The sequence below is a fragment of the Poromitra crassiceps genome (genome assembly GCF_964638095.1).
Source record: "Poromitra crassiceps genome assembly, chromosome: 4".
NCBI lineage: Eukaryota > Metazoa > Chordata > Actinopteri > Beryciformes > Melamphaidae > Poromitra > Poromitra crassiceps.
In genome coordinates this window covers 38,273,309-38,294,629 of record NC_139626.1, presented here as the reverse complement: position 1 = coordinate 38,294,629, position 21,321 = coordinate 38,273,309, and the positions used below count along the sequence as shown (strand labels likewise).

The window sequence follows — 21,321 nt, the reverse complement described above, 5'->3', positions numbered from 1 at the left end:
ATTTAAAACAATAATTTATTAACTAAAACGAAGGGAAAATAACTGCACCACAAACTACATGAAACAAATGGGCAGAACAAAAGGTGCATCGGTGAGGAGGGAGAGAGACTGAATGGTCCCAATGAGTGCACCGGGCCCAAGTGCCCACAATCTGACTAACGACCCCAACACCAGGCTCCTGCAAGAGGAGAGTGGGAGAGTCATCACACTTAAGATGTTTTATTACAGAAAGTGTATGAACCCCATGGCCAAAATAGTCACACATTCTGTCATCATTGTGTTACTTATGGTTGGAATTCTAGTGAAAATAAATTATTTTGCCGGGGACCCCCTGGAACCCCCTCAAGGACCCCACTTTTTTGAGAACCAGTGAATTCCAGAGATAATAGGACCACGGAGGTTCATCATTGGGTTTGGGTGGGTATGAGAGACAGACCTTTATCAACTCTGAACGACATTTCCCATCAGACACCGCGGTGTTACGTCACTCCAAGGGCGCCAAATTCCGTAGCAGTCTGCAGACAGATCACAACACAGAGGGAACAGCCTGTCATCTCGTTTGGTGAGAATTAATAATTAATCCAGTGTTTTCTGAAAAACAACAACAACAACAGTACACACATTTGACAGTGTTATTCTAGCAGTTGAGAATATGCTAGCGTTAGCTACTTAAATAGGAGACATTAGCGAATGTTGTTGTACAGAAGCTAATGGAGGTTGCATGTAGCATCGTAGCATTGGGTAACGACCGTTTGGTAATGTTTCAGACCAGTTGCGTTTGGCTTCAGGCAAAATCAATGATAGTAAGCGAGGGTAAAATGCATTCATATTACCTACAGAGAGGTAGCCGGAGAACACGAGCTAACCATGATTTGTAGTTGCGAGAGTTGAGAAAGTAGTATCGCGAGAAGTAGTCCAAAGATGACAAAGCTGGAGTTACTTTGCAGTGTTTCTCCTCTTCAGCGCAGCAGCCATGGATCTCAGTGACTTTGAAGCAGACAATTCGGTCAGCTGCCGCCTGGTGTCTGAAATCCCTGATATCTGCAAGCATTTGGACTGCTGTCTGGGCATTGATGAGGCGGGCAGGGGACCTGTGCTGGGTATGTCTGGTGGCACTCTGCTCAGCAGAGTCTGCTGAGCCTACACAGCTGTAGTGTACAGATAGTTTACATTATATTATCTACATTTAAAGATTGTGCATTTGCAACTGTAAAACATATTAGAAAGTCACAAGATGAGCAAATTACTCTACTGTGTGACATGTGTTATGGTATTGTCAATAATCATGTTGTTTATTTGTATGTGGTCCAGGGCCCATGGTTTATGGAATATGCTTCTGCCCGGTTTCCAGAAAGGAGGAGCTCAAGGACCTGAAAGTGGCAGGTAATCTTGTTGGCTTATCAGTCCCTGATACACACAGGGGGAGGATATTCATTGTACCCACTTTTCTTAGCAAAAATGTTAATTTGTCCTCCTTGTTCATTTTCCCAAAGAACTTGGGGAAAGAGTGAGGCAGACTTGTTCACATCTCCCTTATTAAATTAGATAAAATCACAACGGCACATGAGTAACGTACATTTTCAATTTACATTTCAAAGGAAACAGACTGAAATGTGTGTTTTTCATTCGCTGACCAGATTCAAAGGTGCTAACAGAGGCACAAAGAGAGGATCTCTTCCGTAAACTGGATGAGTCCAAAAGCTTTGTGGGCTGGGCTCTCCAGGTTATCTCGCCCAACACCATCTCCACCAGCATGTTACAGAGGTACTTTGAAACATGTTGCTTTCTTTGTTTCTTATCCATAGGGCATGTTGTGTTTGCACACACAAACACTAACAAAATGTTTCCACAGGGCAAAATACAACCTGAACGCCCTGTCACATGATGCAGCGATTGATCTAGTACAGTATGCCTTGGACAGTGGGGTTCAGCTCAAAGAGGTATCGAGACAAGTACTACATATCTATCAATAATTTATTCATCAGTCATCGTTTTTGTTGTGTTGTATTGAGTGATCGTTTCTGATCAAATATGATTGTGTCCTCTATCGTCCTGCAGGTGTTTGTGGACACAGTCGGTCCGGCAGAAAAGTACGAGCAGAAGCTCTCCCAGCGCTTCCCAGGCGTGGAAGTGACGGTGAGGCCGAAGGCCGACTCCCTCTTCCCCGTCGTCAGTGCTGCCAGTATCTGTGCCAAGGTTAGTGGCTGCCAGGCTATCTGTGCCAAGGTTAGTGGCTGCCAGGCTACCTGTGCCAAGGTTAGTGGCTGCCAGGCTATCTGTGCCAAGGTTAGTGGCTGCCAGGCTACCTGTGCCAAGGTTAGTGGCGGCCGGCAGAAGACACGCCTACATTTATTATTAGAATTTTATTTGGTAGCGGCAATGCCATTTATCATAGTTCCAATATAGAGCAAGACACCGATGTGCTGCAAAGAGAGTTTATACCCGTTGTTTATTTTACAATAATTTTTCCTACCCGGAAGTGGTCAGCTTGCTACTGTGAGTCATCAGCAGGCTCTGTAACGTTAGCCTCGGGAGTCGGGCTTATCGCTGGGGAAAAGACCTCTAGCCGCCGGGGCCGGATGAAACACGCCCTATTAACAGGTTATGTTTGTTTCTAAGTGATTAATATGTTTCTCCGCAAACGCGGCGATGTTTTGCGAGACACTGGTTCTGCATGAGCGTCACTGCCCCCAGAAAGCAGGCCCGCCCACAACACTCATGATTGGTTCACCGATGCAAGGCTTCCAACAGCGCCACCTAATGTTATGCAAAGATTTAAATAGTAATATTCTCAGTCTTACAGGAGTGAAACGGATTAAGACTGAGGGCTGAGTCTAGTGGCCGCCAGGCTATCACATCTCTGCATCTTTCTTTTGTCACTGTCAATTTTGTCACAATTTCTCCACCCTATATACTGTTTCAACTTGACAACATAAACATTCTAAATGTCTAGTTCTAGTTCTAATATAATATCCTCTAGTTTATTTCCTGTTGCAGTTTGCTATGATACCTGACAGGAAGTAAGCTAGGTTTCGAACTTTCAACTGTTTCCTAGCAACGGAATTCCAGTGAAACGGTCGATATCTGTCGCATTCTCTCTCTCTCTCTCTCTCTCTCTCTCTCTCTCTCTCTCTCTCTCTCTCTCTCTCTCTCTCTCTCTCTCTCTCTCTCTCTCACACTCTATTGCAGTCTTCAGTCTTTTACTTCAGCTTGTTTAGAAGTTTGGTAATTCACCTTGAATCCGCTTGACTTCTCTATCTGTGTGCTGAATGGGATCCTGTGAGTGGGGGCAATGGGCGGCTTAGTGAAAGAAAGTCTCCTCACCCTTTCAAAGGTCTTTGCTTTTAAATAAATTAAAGGAATTTATGAGAAGCAACCAGATTAATTCCCTCTTGCTCTCAGTTGGTTGTTTTTAGTTACTCAGTCATGTATTCATTTCAGAACAGAGGAGTGTAGGTTTTACAACAGGAGTTGTGACCTGGACTGGTGATCTGAGATAAGTTCTTCCTAGTGAGACTCATACAGTATGTACGTTTTTTAATTCTAGACCCTGGTGTCCAGAACCATGGATGGAAAAAGTTTAACCAGGTTGTGCATGTTACTGCCCCATCACATGACATTTTGTCAGAAGGTTTTATACATTCACAATCTTCAGATTTTGTTTGAAATCAGCAGAAGTCATCCCATTGTTAGGTGAAGATAAATGAGTGAGATGTCAGAAGATTCTCTGCAATATTGATGGCACCAGTGCTCCTTTGTCAGTAAATTGTGTGCGTCTGGCAAACTTGGAGCAAGAGGTCAACTGTGCACTGGATAGAGAACGGAGGGAGAGGACAACTGAGCATGTTCACCTTCCAGTTTTCCTTCAAACTCATCTAACCGTTAGGTTTTAAATCTAGAATAATTTCTCCTTAACTTTGCAATGGGGAGGTAGATGCCTAACATTTTCAATGTCTGCTTGGACAGATTTGCTTGTTGCTTAGCAACGGTCACAGTACAGGGTTGTGGAGGTAACATGGCTGCCACTGAAACCTGAAATGTCCACATTTTAAGCTGTGTCCAAATGAAGCTGGCGGCGTCACTGATGTTGTGTGCTGCTGATCCTCAGGTGGCCAGGGATCACGCTGTAAAAGGCTGGAATTTTGCTGAGGACCTGGGGGAGGTGGATACAGACTACGGCTCAGGATACCCCAATGGTAACGCCAGAAACTAGAGTGCACTCGGAAGAGTGCATACCTCCGACAACAACCTTTCTACAAAGTTGTGTGATGTTACGTGAATCCGTTTGGCAGTTAGGTGCCTTTTTGTGATTAGCCACGCCCCCTTTTGGACAGTGGGCGTGGAAAGTTAGTTAATCAGTTCTAAGTTGGCCCATGACCTACTTTTCTACAAAGTTTTGTGCAAATCCATCCATAACGTTTTGAGATCAGGCAGACAGACAGACAGACAGACAGACAGACACACACACAGACAGGGGCAAAAACATGGCCTCTGGCCAACTCTGTTGGGCGGAGTTAACAATATGTAGTGAGCAGAGCTCCTCCAATTCTAGTCTGTTTTATTTCTTATCCTAATGACCACCGATTGAAAAAGTGTTGTTTAGAAGTGTACTGTATTAAATCAAATGTATGTTTTTTTTTATGTTGTCACTCTCCTGCCATTTCAGAAACACACTCTAAACAAGAGATGGGAGTATTAAAAAGCTATCTGCGTAAAAAGGGATGAATATTATTAGGTAAACTGACATGATGGTTCTAGGCGCTGTGACTATTCTGACTTCCCTCCTGTTGCTGTTTCCAGACCCCAAGACTAAAGCGTGGCTGCTGAAGTACCTGGACCCAGTGTTTGGTTACTCCCAGTTTGTCCGCTTCAGCTGGAGCACTGCACAGACCTTGATGGAGAGCAAAGCTGCCACCATCCACTGGTAAGGAAGAGACTGCACTTTCTGCTCTATTCTCACCATAGAGTCAAGGGTGGTAAGGAGCTCGATGTCAGCGTGAGGGAGTTCAAGTAGAATACAAGTGAATTTCAGGCAGCAAACTTGACATAAATACAATTAGTGTGTGTGTGTGTGTGTGTGTGTGTGTGTGTGTGTCTGTGTGTGTGTGTGTGTGTGTGTGTGTATAGTGTACAGGCACATGTGCATATTTGCTGTTTGTGTGTGTTCTGTATAAATAAAACCCTTCGATTTCCAGTTCACGCCTACTGGTAACAAGTCAGTTGACCAGAGGAACTGTCATAAATAACCACCAGTGTAAAATCAGTCTTGTTTTGGAATCTGTCCTCAGGGACGATGACGAAGAGGACGGAGAGAAGGCGGCGCTGCGGCAGAACAACACGTCCATGTTGTCATACTTCGGCCGGGCAGCAGGAGGTAACGACAAGAACCCCGCCCACCAGACACACCGCTTCTTCACCGAGAGGAGGCTGCACAGCCTGGACACACTCTGAGACACACTTTAGACTAGACACCCACACACACACACACATCATCATCATCATTATCATCATCATCATCAACTTATGATATTTTCATTTACACTTGAGTCTCAGGCACAGATCTGGATGGACTGAAACAATTTATAGGTGGTGTATTACCCATGCAAACCTGAATGCCAATCCACCTTCATTTGCCCTTGTACATGTTTTTTTTTGTTTTTGTTTTTTATAAAAGAAACAAAAAAACTCATTCATTTATTTGTCTCTCTTAATATAGCCCTTGTTACATAACTTGTGTAAACAGTAGCAAAAAGTGCACATTTTAGACTGACTAGACAGTTTTGAATTGGCGGTCTTGAATTCCACTACTGCCCTCTGGTGGCGTTCTGTCAATCCGCTTCAGTTGAGTGCTTTCACTTGGACCATTATGAGTTCTCACCCCAACCCCATTCCACATGCCGACTTGAAGGGGCAACAAAGTGCAACCACAGTATTACAATACAATAAAAAATATGGCAGATGCAAAATATAAACTGAGCACAACTTGAGTAACACCTGTTAGCAGCTTGTTTCACACAGACACTGAAATGGTTCTCTTGGATTGGGTTTTGCATTTCATTTTTTCCCGGGTAACTGACTAAATATGTATATGAGGTATCTTCTCTATGCTGGCTAAATTTATTTATAGATGGTAATAAAATATGGCATGTTGTGAATCAAATTTCAGTCATCTGTCCTCAGTGAACCACAGCATTGGACATTTCTAACCAAAACATCTTCCACGTTTCTTCATTCTATATTGTCTTTGTGTTATACTGTATATTGCGAATTCTATAGATGTCTACCACAATTAGGAGGTTAAAAGGAGGATGATAAAGCCGGATGCATTCCCCATATTATCACAAACAATCAAATGCATTTGCTGTTTTCCATAATCAACACTAATTTCCCCCCTTGTTAAATACCAGCTGACTACAGAGTCGTCTGTGTTACGTAACAAAGCACATTTGGCATTGAATTGATCAAGCCTCCATCTCATAAGTCACAGCAGTCTTGGAGTGTTGTGTTATTGATCTCTCCTGTATCCCCTGAGAGGCCCGTCCTCTTCTGCCTCTTCTCCAAGTGAACAAGTGTTAACACACTACTAGACACACATTGAATATAAATAAGGAGCAGCAGCTAGGTTTGTGGGGTGCCCATTGTATAAAACAAAAATACATTTAGTCAAAGTTAAATAAAAATCAAGATAAAGTCAAGGCATATTCATTGGTCCACAGCTGCTAGTTGTCCACAGCTGCTAGCTTCTTTCTGGACTCCAGGACCTTCTTTCGCAGGTTCATAGCCAAGGTAGACACAGCAAACGAGGACAGAATGATGATGGAACTCCCTACAAAGTGGGACGCGGCTCCTCTGGGCGTGGCTCTCATAGCCCTCCTGGGGAAAGAGTCTCTGTCGGAGGCTGTGGCGGTCACGGTCTGGACCACGGGGGCCATGGTTGTGGTGCTGTGATGGTGCTGGAGTGTCAGGAGGCTGAAGGCATGGTCTGCAAGCCCACCTCGGGAGCTTAGGCCTTGGGTTTTCTGCAGGAGGTGTCTGGATATCTCTGACCAGGATAACGCGTCGCTGTGCTTGATCTCTCAGGTTCCAGCGTTGATCCTTGCTTTGTGTACTTCCTTTTATAACCTCCCCCAGGCTCACGTCAAATCCGACACAGTAGCCCAATCTCTCCTGCTGCGTCAATAGGATTGTAAATAGATAGGCCAGGACGGGACAGGGCTAAGCCAGGATCTTGTCCACTTTAAGACTTCCTCTTTTAATTCTATCAGATCACCCTCCCATTGTTCCATAGCGGCTCAATAGAGACATTTAAGGGATAGAGGCTTCCAGACAGTCAGCACTGCTCTGCAAACAACAATTAGGAATGGACTTAAACAGTGAATACACTGAGTGCATGTATGGCAGGCTGGAGGGAGTGGAGGCATGTACTCAGTCTAGGGATGCACGATATATCGGCAATCATATCGGTATTGGCCGATGTTAGTCATTTTTTAACATATCGGTATCGGTCCGATGTTGCAATGTTAATATCGGTTATCATTATCAGCCAAATTCTTCACATTGAGATGAAATAATGCAGTAAATCTATGATTTATGGGCTTTTACAAATGTTTTTGAAATAAAGAAATGTATAACTTTTTCAAATTCAGTGTTTACATGTGTTTTTCAGTATGTACCACATTTTATTATCATAGAAATGTGTTTTTATACAGATCATATCGACATCGGTAAATATCGGTTATCGGCCATAACAGCAATCTTGATATCGGTTATCGGCATCGGCCAAAATGTTCATATTGGTGCATCCCTAACTCAGTCATGAGGGTTGTTTTTGCAAGACATTCCCACGTGCTGTTACGTGTTCCTACACTTTAAATAAATGCTACAAATGTGTTGCTCCTTATTCTTCAAAACTGAATATAAGAGTGGTTCCTTTGTTGTCTGAATGAGATAGCGATGTCTTAGCAGACAATAAAGATTAAGTTGACCTTTAGGTTCAAATGGGGTGAAGCAAATTACAACCAATCGAATAAGTTGGAGGTTTTTTGTTTCCTCTTATTACTGTCCATAATTAAATTTAGGGTGGCTCCCTGAAGGAATATGTGGAGAGTCACTTCATTTTTGACTTGGATATGTGAATCCTACCCAAGAATATCTAGATTGTTTTACTGAACATAGTCTACACAGTGTTTCCCATCGGCAAGTCAAGAAATATAGAGCCGAGTAGAGACTGAAAAGACCCGGGATAGGAGACAAACGATTAGAGTAAATTTTCTGATTAAGACCCTATAAAATAACAGAGCTCAAATTACCATCTGCAAACCCACACAAATATTTTCTTGCTAAAAGTCTACTGCATGGGCAGTAGTTTAGCATTTTTAAATAAACCAGGTTGTATTCCTTCTTATAGAGCTCAATAGTCATGTGACTTTCCGTGACGTTTCCAGCCCCGGAAGAGAGTTCCCCATTCATTTTCTCCATAGACATTTCGAAAAAATCCTTATATAACAAGTTTTATGGCTGGAACCAAGCCAACCCGTGACCTACTGAATCGTGAGTGACCATAAACCATTTCACTTGGAGCAAAATAAATAAATTTGCAAAACAAATTTCAGTCATCTATCCTGAATGTGAGCCAACACAGCATTAGAAATCTCTACCTAAAACATCTTGCATGCCTCTTGATTCTCTCCATATTTATTAAAGTGTTATATATTATTGACCCCCACCAAAGGGGGGGACTATGGATCGGTCTACGTTCGTCCCTCCTTCAGTTTGTTAGTCACACTGTAACATTGACTTAACCCATTGATACCTGATGCAGCATTTGTGTGTGTATCCCTTTAAGACCGCGAACCGCGTATGACGTGGTTCGCGGTCTTAAAGGGATACACACACAAATGGGGGATATACACGCAAATGCTGCATCAGGTATCAATGGGGAACAACATGTTAACTATTTGCTTGTTATTTATGATATACATGTTTTAAACCAAAGGAATCACACGAGTGCTTGAACTGAGAGGCATCCCCCCCTCTCTAACCCTGTGCACTTATTTGTGTCTGGTTTCAGCACCAAGGACAGCGCAACCTCTCCAGGAATAACGTCATGACCTAGGTCACAGGTCTCTAATCCCCTCGAGATAGTCCCAGTTTCTTTTCACGTCCTCTCTTTAATTGCGCTAATGGGATTGCACTGGCTCCTTCCCACCACTGACACAGAAAGCATTCATGAATGAATGTGCGAGTCGTGATAATACGAGATGCATGAACTGGAAGTCACAGGACGCTCCACACAATGAATGCTAAAGTGACATCATCATGTTTGGAAATTATCTGACTTTTTCCCTTCCTTTTTTGAGTCATCTCCCCAGTATTGATGTTCAGCCAAATATATACTGACTTTTAGTCTGAACGTAGGGCATACATGACATCGCCGTCCAGGTTAAATAACGAGCTTAACGTTTTCTCCGGATGGGAGAGCTAATTGACATAATGAGAGTGTCCTAGGAATGACTACGACTGACACGGCTGAATGCATTGCGGTTATATCCCACAAGCACCTCAATTTGAATGCGCAATTACCTGAAGTGCTGAGTTCATCTCAATCAGAAAATAATTTGAAGTGCATGATATATGCATGTATAGTCTTTAGTGTGTAGGGAGCAACAGGAGTGTGTAATGAAATATTTGTACCGGAAAAGGTCCGGATAATGTTGTAGATTCTGTTCTATTGAGCACCAAATCAAAGATAATCCTCACCATCTTGGTCAAAGTAGCAATATTCATGTTCTAAATGTCATCATCTGTATAACTGACCTTGCAGGCCTTCTTAATTAATTACCATGCCTAAGCCTCTGCTTGGCTGGTCTAAAGATGCGTCTCAGCCGTGGATTAACAGAAAACCCAGTGTCCCTGGAGTGTGTTGTACCCATTTTACCTGGTCCTCCTGAGATGACTGATCTTTGTCGAGCTCTCAGGAGCCTTGACATTCCTCTTGAGCAGATGGTGCCTCATTTGAATTGTAATAGCAGATATTTTCCACTGTGTGTCCCTATTGCGCCATAATGTGTTTTCTCCTCCCCTGCTGAGTTCAAAGGTTCAGTATATCGCTGGCGGATCTTTAGATGTCAGTAGAGCTGGGTTGTGATTTTTGGCATATACATGTATGCAGGGAAATACATATGTTTGATTTAGCAGAATAATTACTATGTTCTCTCTTTCGCCTTGATCTTGATACACCCTCCTTCATAAGGGGGAGTCGTCAGCTGTTTATTACACCAAAAAGCAACATTTGTGACATTTCTGCATGCTCCTCATAATTTAATTATAAACTACACAATTTATTATAGCCTATAGGTAAGTCGATCCAGCCATGATAAAGCATGCAATCATGCCATATAGGTAGAGCTGCAACGATTAATAAATTAAAGTTGTCAACTAATAAATTAATCGCCAACTACTTTGATAATCGGTTTGAGTAATTTGTTAAAGTCCCTGGAAACCAAAATCCACAAAAACGTTCTAACTACCGTAAATTCCGGACTATAAGCCGCACCGGTGTATAAGCCGCACCTGCAAAGTTGACTATTTTTTACATATATAAGCCGCACCGGACTATAAGCCGCGGGTGTTTTAATGGTATTTTTTTTGTGTTTTTTGTGTTTTAATGTTTAATTACCATATGTAAGGGTTCATGCACAGAGGGGATTGTCGGGAAAGAGATGGCTGTTTGAGGAAGCTCCCATTTATTAACATTTCAACAAAACAACATAACACAACACCACCTGTGTTGTTTTTTACAGTGCACACAGTGTCATACAGTGTCATACAGTGTGAAAAAGAGGGTGAAAAGAGGGCAAGAGAGGAAATTAAAACAGAAGTGGATTTATAGTTAGAAAGAGTGCTAAAAAAGAGAGATTTTTTTTTTTTTTTGGAAAAAATCCATAGATAAGCCGCACCGTTATATAAGCCGCAGGGGCCAAAAAAGGCCAAAAAACGGGAAAAAAGGTGCGGCTTATAGTCCGGAATTTACGGTATGTTATTTAGGGTCTTATGTTAGTAATTGTGTGCCTCCGAAATTATTATACATTACTTTCAACCCAAAGCCTTAAAATCGACACTTTTCTACAAGATTCTACAAGGTACTTCCTCATTGAAGAGAGCAGTGCGCGAGGTGCTACCTTTGTACACGCGCGCAACTCGCCCTTCTCCTTTTGTCCGTTCTTTGCCCCCAGTGACAGCGCTCGCTCAGTGTATGTCTGTCTGCCTCCCACTCTGTGCCGAGCGCTATGCTGCTCGCTCTCTCTCTCTCTCTCTCTCTCTCTCTCTCGGGACTAGTGTGAGAGAGAGCACAGAGAGACACACAGCCTGGTGACGCGAGGTTACTCACACATACACACACACACTGCGCTGTGCAGTTGCACTCTCCCTCCGAGCAACGAACACACACACACACACACGGTGTGGAAACACACACACACACGGTGTGTGTGTGTGTACCGTGTGTGTGTTCGACACACGCACTCGATCTCTTTCTCTCTTTCTCCGTTTCCCTCCCCCCCTCTGTCTCACGCTCTCTCTCTCTCGGAGACCTGCTGCAGACGGGACACGCCCACACAGTCCGCGGGAGAAAATACACTCTAAAAAATAATTGATTCTCATTACTTTTGCCAGACTGTCAACCCTAAATTTATATACTTTGCGACGTTCATCATCGTTCAAATTTGGCTGGTGGCTTATTAACATAGGTTCCTGTGATGTGATGAACTCAAAATGCTAAATAATAATAAAATATTTCTGGTTTCCAGGGACTTTAAGATTTTTTTCTCTCTGATACCAGCCTCTTAAATGTGAATATTTTCTGGTTTCTTTACTCCTCTATGACAGTAAACTGAATGTCTTTGGGTTGTGTGGACAAAACAAGACATTTGAGGACGTTATCTTGGGATTTACTGATTGACATTTTTCACCCTTTTCTAAGATTTTATAGACCAAACAACTAATCTATAAATCGAGAAAACAATCAACAGATTACAACAATGAAAATAAGCTATGTTGCAGCTCTACATATGCTGTAGGCTCATGCATATATATATATATATATATATATATATATATATATATATATATATATATATATATATATATTTATATATATATATATATATATATATATATATATATATATATATATATATATATATATATATATATATATATATATATATAAAAGAACATGTAGCAGGTGAGGATGCATTTGGTTTCTATGATATCCTTTTTAGAAGACTTGCAGTGAAAGATTTGTCCGGTTTGCAATGCGTATCGAACCTTAAGCCTCGTACCGAAACGGTTCGGTACGAATGTGCGTGCTGTTAACTTAACACCCCTGTAGTAGCAGGTTCTGCCATGCTGCTGCAGCCGGTGATGGGAAGGGAAATGACTCATATCACCTCAGCTCTCTCCCCCAGTTGTGAAGGTTACACTGATGGTAATCACAGCAATCGAGTGCTACATCCTCTCTGCAGTGTGGCCGCTCATATTTCCTTCCCTTTCAGCATACAGCAGTGCTCGCTGTATACGTGTTATAGGAGGAAACATTGATTTTCTGCCGAGGCTGTGTACACTGAATGTACCAAATATTACTAGGGGCACTAACTCTTTTCATGAAGTCCACTGATGAGGTGAATGCCGATAAAAAGCTATTATCCCATATTGATTTCCCTCATTAGATCTCCACCAGTCACAAAGAAGAGGATGTAGATAAAGAGAAGGACTTTTGAAGCTTTGAGACAATCGAGAGGAGGATTGTGCAAAACCTAATGTCAGAAAGATATTCATATTTTGTACATCCAGCGTAAATAAATACTGATTAGTATCTTAGGAAATACGTATTCATCGCCTGACCAGGTCACTAGGGATGCAACAATTATAGATTTTTATGGTACGATTATTGTATTTCACAACAGATGGATAATTCACAGCGATCTGACCAATGTTCTTATGTGTTTAGCATACATTCTACTGTATGTGTGGTGTGTTGTTGTTGTGTTGTTAACTTCAACAGTACCATAATGTCCCTTTAACTTCCACAGTACCATAATGTCCCTTTAACTTCCACAGTACCATAATGTCCCTTTAACCTCCACAGTACCATAATGTCCCTTTAACCTCCACAGTACCATAATGTCCCTTTAACTTCCACAGTACCATAATGTCCCTTTAACTTCCACAGTACCATAATGTCCCTTTAACTTCCACAGTACCATAATGTCCCTTTAACTTCCACAGTACCATAATGTCCCTTTAACTTCCACAGTACCATAATGTCCCTTTAACTTACACAGTACTATAATGTCCCTTTAACTTCCACAGTACCATAATGTCCCTTTAACTTACACAGTACTATAATGTCCCTTTAACTTCCACAGTACCATAATGTCCCTTTAACTTCCACAGTACCATAATGTCCCTTTAACTTCCACAGTACCATAATGTCCCTTTAACTTACACAGTACTATAATGTCCCTTTAACTTCCACAGTACCATAATGTCCCTTTAACTTACACAGTACTATAATGTCCCTTTAACCTCCACAGTACCATAATGTCCCTTTAACTTCCACAGTACCATAATGTCCCTTTAACTTGCACAGTACCATAATGTCCCTTTAACTTCCACAGTACCATAATGTCCCTTTAACTTCCACAGTACCATAATGTCCCTTTAACTTCCACAGTACCATAATGTCCCTTTAACTTCCACAGTACCATAATGTCCTTTAACTTCCACAGTACCACAATGCCCCTTTAACTTCCACAGTACCACAATGTCCCTTTAACTTCCACAGTACCATAATGTCCCTTTAACTTCCACAGTACCATAATGTCCCTTTAACTTCCACAGTACCATAATGTCCCTTTAACTTCCACAGTACCATAATGTCCCTTTAACTTCCACAGTACCATAATGTCCCTTTAACTTCCACAGTACCATAATGTCCCTTTAACTTCCACAGGACCATAATGTCCCTTTAACTTCCACAGTACCATAAATGTCCCTTTAACTTCCACAGTATCGATATGTCCCTTTAAATTCCACAGTACCATAATGTAACTTGGTGTAGCTGAGCCTTTTACGGTTACAAAATGGCAACGTTTAAAACCGCGGTCAATAGTGAAATTGGTTAATCGCTGCATCCCTACAGGTCACTTGACAAAATAAACTCTTCTCAAGTAAGTGTTCTACTCAAAGATATTTTATGAATGTTTTGATATCTATCTATCTATCTATAAAACTGAGTATGTGGGCTCTGTCCACTGTTTGTTTCAAGTTCTGTGTTCAGCCACACCTATACCGTTTTACGTGCGATCGGGCTGAAACCTTCAGGGTGTGTAAGGGCACCTGTGCGGGTGACCTGATGGAGCCGGATTTTTTAATTAGGGAAGATTAATTGCCCTAAGGCTGATTGTCCTAAGGCTGATTGTCCTAAGGCTGAGGCTATAGTTCAGTGATGATGTCATCAGTGATGTCATCAGTGATTATGTCATCAGTGATGATGGCTTCCGCCCCTGGCCTGTACGGGTGACCTGACTTTGCTGGATTCTTAGGTGATTGCCCTAATTGTCATCAGTGATGTAATCCGTGATGATGTCATCAGTGATGTCATAGAGCAGGCGAGGGTGCGATGCGCAGTGGTCATCAGTGATGTCATAAGAGCAAGTGAGCCCACACAGTGAGCTGCAGGGCGGGCAAGGGAGCAAGTGAGCCGGCACAGCGGTAGAGCTGCAGCTGCGTATGCAAGCTGCAGGGCCAACTCGGCGAGCTGCAGGGCGGGCGAGACCGCGCAGCGGGCAAGCCTAGGGATCAAGCGTGCAAGATGCCTAGTAATAAATACTAGCGGAAATAGCTTTCTGTCTGTGTTTGCAACTTTGCACTGAACAGAGTCAACAAGGGCAGAAAGCCACTTAGCCGATCAAGCGGCTTATACAGTATATCACCTCTCTCTTGAACTCCTTCCCCTCTCATCTCCTCCCCTCTCCTCTCCTCCTCTCCTCTCCTTCCCCTCCTCTCCATCTCTGTTAATTTTCTGTATGTATGACGAGGCACCCCTGAGACTGCTGGTCGTCTGGTGTTTTATTTAGAGAAGCTCCTCTTCCCAGGCCGGGCTTTTAGTGCAGCTGTAGTCTGTGACCCACTTCTACACAAGACCAGAACAAGGAGGAGATGGGGCAGAGAGGGGGAGAAGGGAGGTGTTGGGGGGAAGGGGGGGGGGGGGGTCAGCGAGGATGGGAAGAGGGTAGATGGATGAATGAGGAGGATAATGGGAAAAGATGAGGGGGACCGAAGGGATGGGAGGGGAGAGCTGGGAGGATGAAGATTCAGCGCTGTCTGCATTTTTTTCCTCAAATTTAACATGGGTGGGGGGGGGGGGGGTAGAAAGCAAGTAAATTGTTGCTTGACACATACAGTTTCCCCCTAAGATCTTCACTTAAAATGTAAAATGTAAAAATGTGTGGTTGCACCTGATCACTCCTCTCAGATTGAAGAGAGAAATAGAGGAGAGAGTATAGATTGTAAAATGCCATGGCTATTGAATGTGTGCTCCATGAAAGTAATGCCACTGTGTGAGATCAATGGCAAGGAAGTGGTTTGCAGGTACACAACAACGTGCACAACATCAGCCGGTGAAAACTAGTTCCTACACTTTCTGAGTTCTACATTGATTAAATTGTGCTGTGTTAAAAACAGCCGATATGCAGCGCAATGGCACAGGCACACAAACGATCGATCTGCTTGGTCACTGGGGAAGACTTTCTCTTCGAATAATGCCTGCATATTATAAGTTCTGTCAATAGACTCCTTTCATTAGCCTGTGCTGAACACACACACACACACACACACACACACACAAATTCCTTTGTTGCGTATGCCTAACCCGGAAGTGGACGTGACTTTGGCTCTCTCTATGAGGAGATGCGGGGTGACGTGGTGCTTGTGAGACAGGTTGACCAGGACATTTGGAAGGGGAAATGGGATGGTGCGAGCGGCAGGCGTTTTCTAAATCCCAGCCGTGCAAAGTTCTCTGCTGCGGAGAGATGACCTGATCTGAGCTCCTCCCTCGGGGCATCCTGTGAAAGGGGTGACATCATTTCTTTAGGGCCTTTGGCACGGGGCGATACAGGGAGAAGTCTTTGTGCATTTGAAATGTGCAGTGCAAGAGCTCTAAACTCTGCCCCCCTCTCCCCTTCAAATCTCACAGCACCTAATGAACAAAAAAAAAATATGTAAAATTCATGGGCCCTCATTAATTATTTAATATTAATAAGGAAGGCAGCAGAGGCATAAATGTGCTGGCGAAGTCAGACAAGCTGGTAACTGGGTCACAGCTTTCCACCTGACGACCCTGATGCATTTAGATTTGCAACGCCGTTTTTATTTTATCTTCCTTTTTCTGTGTGAAGAAATTGGTGATTGTCCTGCTTTCGGTTTCCAGTTTATTCCACTGTTTTGTTGAGGGTTTCTTCTTACATGGCTGATTCTGATATCTATTTTTTGGATTGGATTGATATTCAATATGTTACCACCATTTTCATGCCAAAAATACAAGCATTCACCGTTTCCCCCAGACTGTTATTGTTGAATGTTGACAGGGTGGAAACGCCTCTGAAGCGGCACCAAAACTCACTGAAACCCAGAATGATAACAATATTCAGGCAAACTGTACTTGTGTCAAATCTGATGAGGATATTGCATCAGGCTCAGAGCCTCTCCCATATTAGACAACCAATGTAATATTATGATTTATTTCTTCTTCTTATAAAATATTGACACAGATATATCAGTCTAACCCTTGCTTTGTGCAACCATCAAGGTTTTATAGCTATGTCAAACTGCCAGCTTTATGTATTTAGGTGAAAGAAAGGGGAGTGACAAATGAAGATGAGAGAGGAGCTGTGTGTGGGGAGGGGTCTAAATGTATCTGTGAGAGAGAAGCAGAGATATGGGGGCGGGGGGGGGGCTTTGGTTGAACCCAGGGCGATCTGTCGGCAGTAAATCCCGGGCTGAGAGTGCCTGAGCCTTGCCCAGGCTGCTCTGAGACACAGGGAACATTAAGATCACCATGCTAAAAGCCTCTAACTCTTCCTCTTGTCTCCGAGCTGGACCAGCTGCCTGGCCTCTGCTGTGGATTCTTCTTCTCACCCCATTGATCCATCCCACCGCCCACCTTTGACCTCTCTCTCTCTCTCTCTCTCTCCCACCCTCTCACTCTCTGTCTCTCTCTCTCTCTTTTCCGTATGAGAATGTTTAACAGTGAAATATCATACTGACAAACGCCCCCGCATTGTGCGAACACGGTGATGGACTTTGCTCTTGACTCTCATTGCCTTCGCGTCGCTGTGTCTCAGACACCCATACAATGCTAAGCCACTAACACACAGTGGAATGAAAACAAACGGCGTCTCGCTTTAGTGCCGATTTAGGACTTGCATTCCCTTTATTGATGGTAGACCCACGTCTGTTCGCGGGGTTGATGGGGAGGCAGGAGTGCTGAATTGATCCGAGCAGGGTCAGATCTGCAGCAGCCACACAGTTTTACAGTAGTTAATCTATCAACAGCACGGCTTTGAAAATCAACACGGTGGGAATTTGTTTCTGCCAGTGTTCATTCATTAACATGTAGATCAGGGATGCAAGTCGCTGACTGGGAGGGTGAGCTGTGAACCGTTATGTGGCTGTGAATCCCATGTGTGACAGGTGTGGACGTTGAATAATGCATAGCGTGTGATGCTGGTTATTATCATTGGGATGCAACAGAAGCCTGGGAACAGGCTATGTGTTGACTGTTAAGTCAGTGCTAGCCCAATTAATCCGTGGCATTTAGGTCCGTGGTTTGTGGCTCCCAAACAGGCGTCCCCAGCAAAATGAGGAGTATAGGTTTTAGGATTAATTTCCCTATTTGCAATTCAAAGTTGGACAGTGAAGGAATCATGGTGTAATTTATGTTTTGATGACACACCTGGGTGCTATGCAGTATTTACAGGTATACAGTCGCATCCATCAATTAACAATACATTTGGGAACCCAGGCTCTTTTGGACTAGAGTAGTGGTTTTCAATGTGGCGTCTGGGGCCCACTAGGCGTCCTTGAGGGGGCTCCAGGGGGTATGTCCCCAGCAAACTTGATGAAACCTCACCATTATTTAATTTACAAGAAGTTAACAGTTAGATAATGTATAAAAGGACTGTTTTGATCATAGGATATCTTGTATCACTCTACCTACAATACAGCTAGTCAATGAATTCTGGACAAAATCTTCAATAATTCAATAATTAAACAAAGTCTCAGGTTTGGGTTGGGTCAAAATTGTGACTCTGTACTAAATTAGGGTCCTTGATATGAAAAAGGTTGATAATCACTGTACTAGAGTACACCACATTGTAGCCTAAGCCTACCCTAAAAGTATTTGCGCCGACATAAGAAATGCAAAACCCCCTACTCATAAATCACTAAGCCTTTGGCTGCAAAGCCTGTGGTCGCTGAAGGGTTAAACGTCATTAGGTTTTGTTTAGTAGGAAGTGGGTGGCAGGAGATGGGGATGGAGCCTATATAACAAACAGCGCCTTGTAGCGTTATCAGCAACATCGCACCGTAGTAGGCTATATAGCATGGCTACTACACCGGGATGACACCTATGAGAAATCCACACGGCACACCTGCAGAGCCGTCCATGGCAGAGCCGCGGGAAACGGAGCAACGTGTCTCCCGGAGGAGAGCTGCTTTCACTGCCGATGCGAGCAGCTGTCACCGTGGGGACGCATAGAGTTGCGCCAGGTCGCCCTGGAACACACAGATTCCCGTTGATCTTGCTTTTGTATGCGTTGAAGACGCGTGGACCTGTCGGATTAATTGTGATTCGTACTTTAAGGTTGTGCATGCTGCTCTGAAGTCTGCACTGACGCTTTCTTGGCTTGACTGTTGCGTTGCCCTTTCTGCACATAGATTAGCCTGCTACATTGTATTCGGTATCGCTTGTCGTGAATGATTTCTGTATCACATGGCATTTGTGAAAGGAGCGTTTTGAAAGATGGCAGTAGCAGAGTTTGATTTAGTCTGTAGCCTATATAAGTGGTGCTGAACGGACAGTGCATCGAGTTAACAACATAATACCTTTAATGCCTACTGTTATTGTGTCACATCTTTGTGGTTTGAACTGTGACACACCAGGACTGGGTTGTGGGGGTGTGAGAGGATGTCTTCACGCTCCTTTTCGATCGCATCCCCTGTGATAGGCTAACCTTTGGTTTGGACTGAAAGTGAAAGACTGGACTCTCCGGGGGATTTCTTTTCGCTGTCGGTGCCTCCGCGGGGCTACGATGCATTCAGAGCACGCCGACCCCCCCCCCCCCCCTCCCGTGCAGCCTCTGGCTTATTCAGCAGTTCCCACAGTGATAGTAGCCTATAGTCAGTTAGTCTCTGCCAGTCGGCCAGGATGGGATGTTGGCTCCGGCCCAGCAGAGGGCTCAACTGGGCATGGTAGTTTTCATATTAGCCCCTAAGGAAGATCAAGCAAACATGTCCCCGAAATTGATTTAGAAACTGTAGGAAAGAAAATAAAAAATATTCCCCCCTGAGCTGTGATAATAAATAGCCTATCTCATTTAATACTAAATAATTAGCATCTTGTAAACTCAGACATTTAGCTACTGAATATTATCGTGTTTTTAGCTGGCAAGCGATGTTAGATTAGATGCAGGTAGGCCTACTTCGCCATACATTAGTGTTTACAGTGACTGATGATCCAGGGGGGCGCGCTGCCTCCGTGAAAGTCACGCGAGAACACGTGCTTTCTCTCGCGGCATCACCCGCAGACCCGGATCCACGAGCACGCGGGGAGACCGTCCACAGGAGCCACGAGCCTCTCCGCACGCGCCATGGACGACTCTGGCATCATCCGAAGGAGGAGGCTGCAGGTGAGAACTTTGTTAGTGTGTTTTTCATACCAGAGCCATTCGAAACTAATGTGAGTATAGGCCTAAACATGCTGTTTCCTACCTAACATCTCTTTTCATCCTCGGCTCAAAATTCTCATAATGAAAACAGAAAATCACATTTAGGCCTACTTCTGAATGGCAGGTCACATCTTTCCAAATGTAGCCTATACTAAATTGGGCCAGTGAATGCATAGGCCACATGTAGGCGACATTCAGCAGTTGAAAAGTGAAACTATATGGCTGTACAGTCTCCAATAGCATATATGAATGAATGCACTCTATATGTAGGCCTACCAATAGCCTACAGTTCAACTTCTGGGATCATCATAGCCTATATTATATTACTTTATAATATTTAACATATCTGAGTTTCTCTCAAGACAGACAGCACCTTACTTTTTCAATGGGAGTGTGACACAGTCAGACCCCTCTTGCTTGACGTTTTTATACTATTAATAATAAGTTGTCTATGACAAACCACAACTTCAGCCTTGTCTTCTGAAAGGAATATCTGAGCGGGCGGATGGAGTAGCAACTTACTACAATTTGCATGATAGCTACTTAGCCCATATCTATTTTGTTATGACAGGCACGGTGAGGCACCGGTAAAAGCTTAGTCGCGTGCGCGTGCGCTGTGCATGTGTGTGTGGGCGTGCACGTGAAACTAATCAAGTGAAGCAGGCATAGCTCACTCTGCAGACCGAGTGTCTGCTAGACTCATTCGGCTTCCTCATTAATTAATTTACAGTCAAATTACTCTATAGCCCACATTATGCCAAGGTGTTCTCATCATCAGTTAGACATAACGCATAGACTTTGAAATACGCCAGGAAGATTTGCTGTACAGATAGCCTTGTTCAGTGGGTGGAGCCTGGCACCACCGACGCTGTAAGGGTTAGCGTTTCCATTCCCACTGGGCCACCCCTGCTGTAGATGTATGAACTCATGGCACTGCACACAGCCGCGAATCAAAGCATCCACTCAATGGCAGATTTGATGTTCTTTGATAGGGTTGTTTGGTTGCCATTTTGTTCAGGAACACATGAATGTACTCCTTCTACTACCGCTTCTTCTAGCACTCTTGTTATTGGACTGTAGGTTGAAGATCTTCCCTCATCTTTATCTCAGTGACATTTAGAGTAAAGCATTGGAGAACGGGTGCCTTTTTTATGGCTGTGGAAGTGCAGGGAGAGATGCAGTTTGTCCAGGCAGGCAGTAATAGGCTGTGTGTGTGTGTGTGTGTGTGTGTGTGTGTGTGTGTGTGTGTGTGTGTGCGTGTGCGTGCGTGTGTGCGTGCACGTGCTTGAAGCCGTTCACAGAGGTGAATCAT

General features: G+C 43.6%; 2 protein-coding genes across 2 annotated transcripts in view; both read left to right on the top strand.

The window, feature by feature from the left end:
- Positions 1–503: 503 nt before the first annotated feature.
- On the top strand, positions 504–5,629 carry rnaseh2a (ribonuclease H2, subunit A). The gene is made up of 9 exons (XM_083635300.1): positions 504–562; positions 964–1,100; positions 1,312–1,383; positions 1,638–1,764; positions 1,853–1,940; positions 2,059–2,196; positions 4,109–4,196; positions 4,801–4,924; positions 5,289–5,629. The coding sequence occupies exons 2-9, from the start codon at positions 974–976 to the stop codon at positions 5,449–5,451; spliced, it is 927 nt and encodes a 308-aa protein (XP_083491426.1). The 5' UTR covers positions 504–562; positions 964–973; the 3' UTR covers positions 5,452–5,629.
- A 14,302-nt stretch (positions 5,630–19,931) lies between these two features.
- Positions 19,932–21,321, top strand: part of LOC310775178 (microtubule-associated serine/threonine-protein kinase 1-like) — a gene marked incomplete at its 5' end in the record, with an annotated part of 118,477 nt that continues 117,087 nt past the window's right edge. The window contains one exon of the mRNA XM_083635275.1: positions 19,932–19,970. Within this exon, the coding sequence (XP_083491401.1) occupies positions 19,932–19,970 (39 nt within the window). The remainder of the gene's footprint in view (positions 19,971–21,321) is intronic.

Excerpts from the sequence above, each read along its gene's own strand:
- rnaseh2a (XM_083635300.1), top strand. The coding sequence starts at position 974 with ATGGATCTCAGTGACTTTGAAGCAGACAATTCGGTCAGCTGCCGCCTG. Across the intron at positions 1,941-2,058 it reads GTGGGGTTCAGCTCAAAGAG|GTGTTTGTGGACACAGTCGG; the intron begins GTATCGAGACAA and ends ATCGTCCTGCAG. Across the intron at positions 2,197-4,108 it reads CTGCCAGTATCTGTGCCAAG|GTGGCCAGGGATCACGCTGT; the intron begins GTTAGTGGCTGC and ends GCTGATCCTCAG.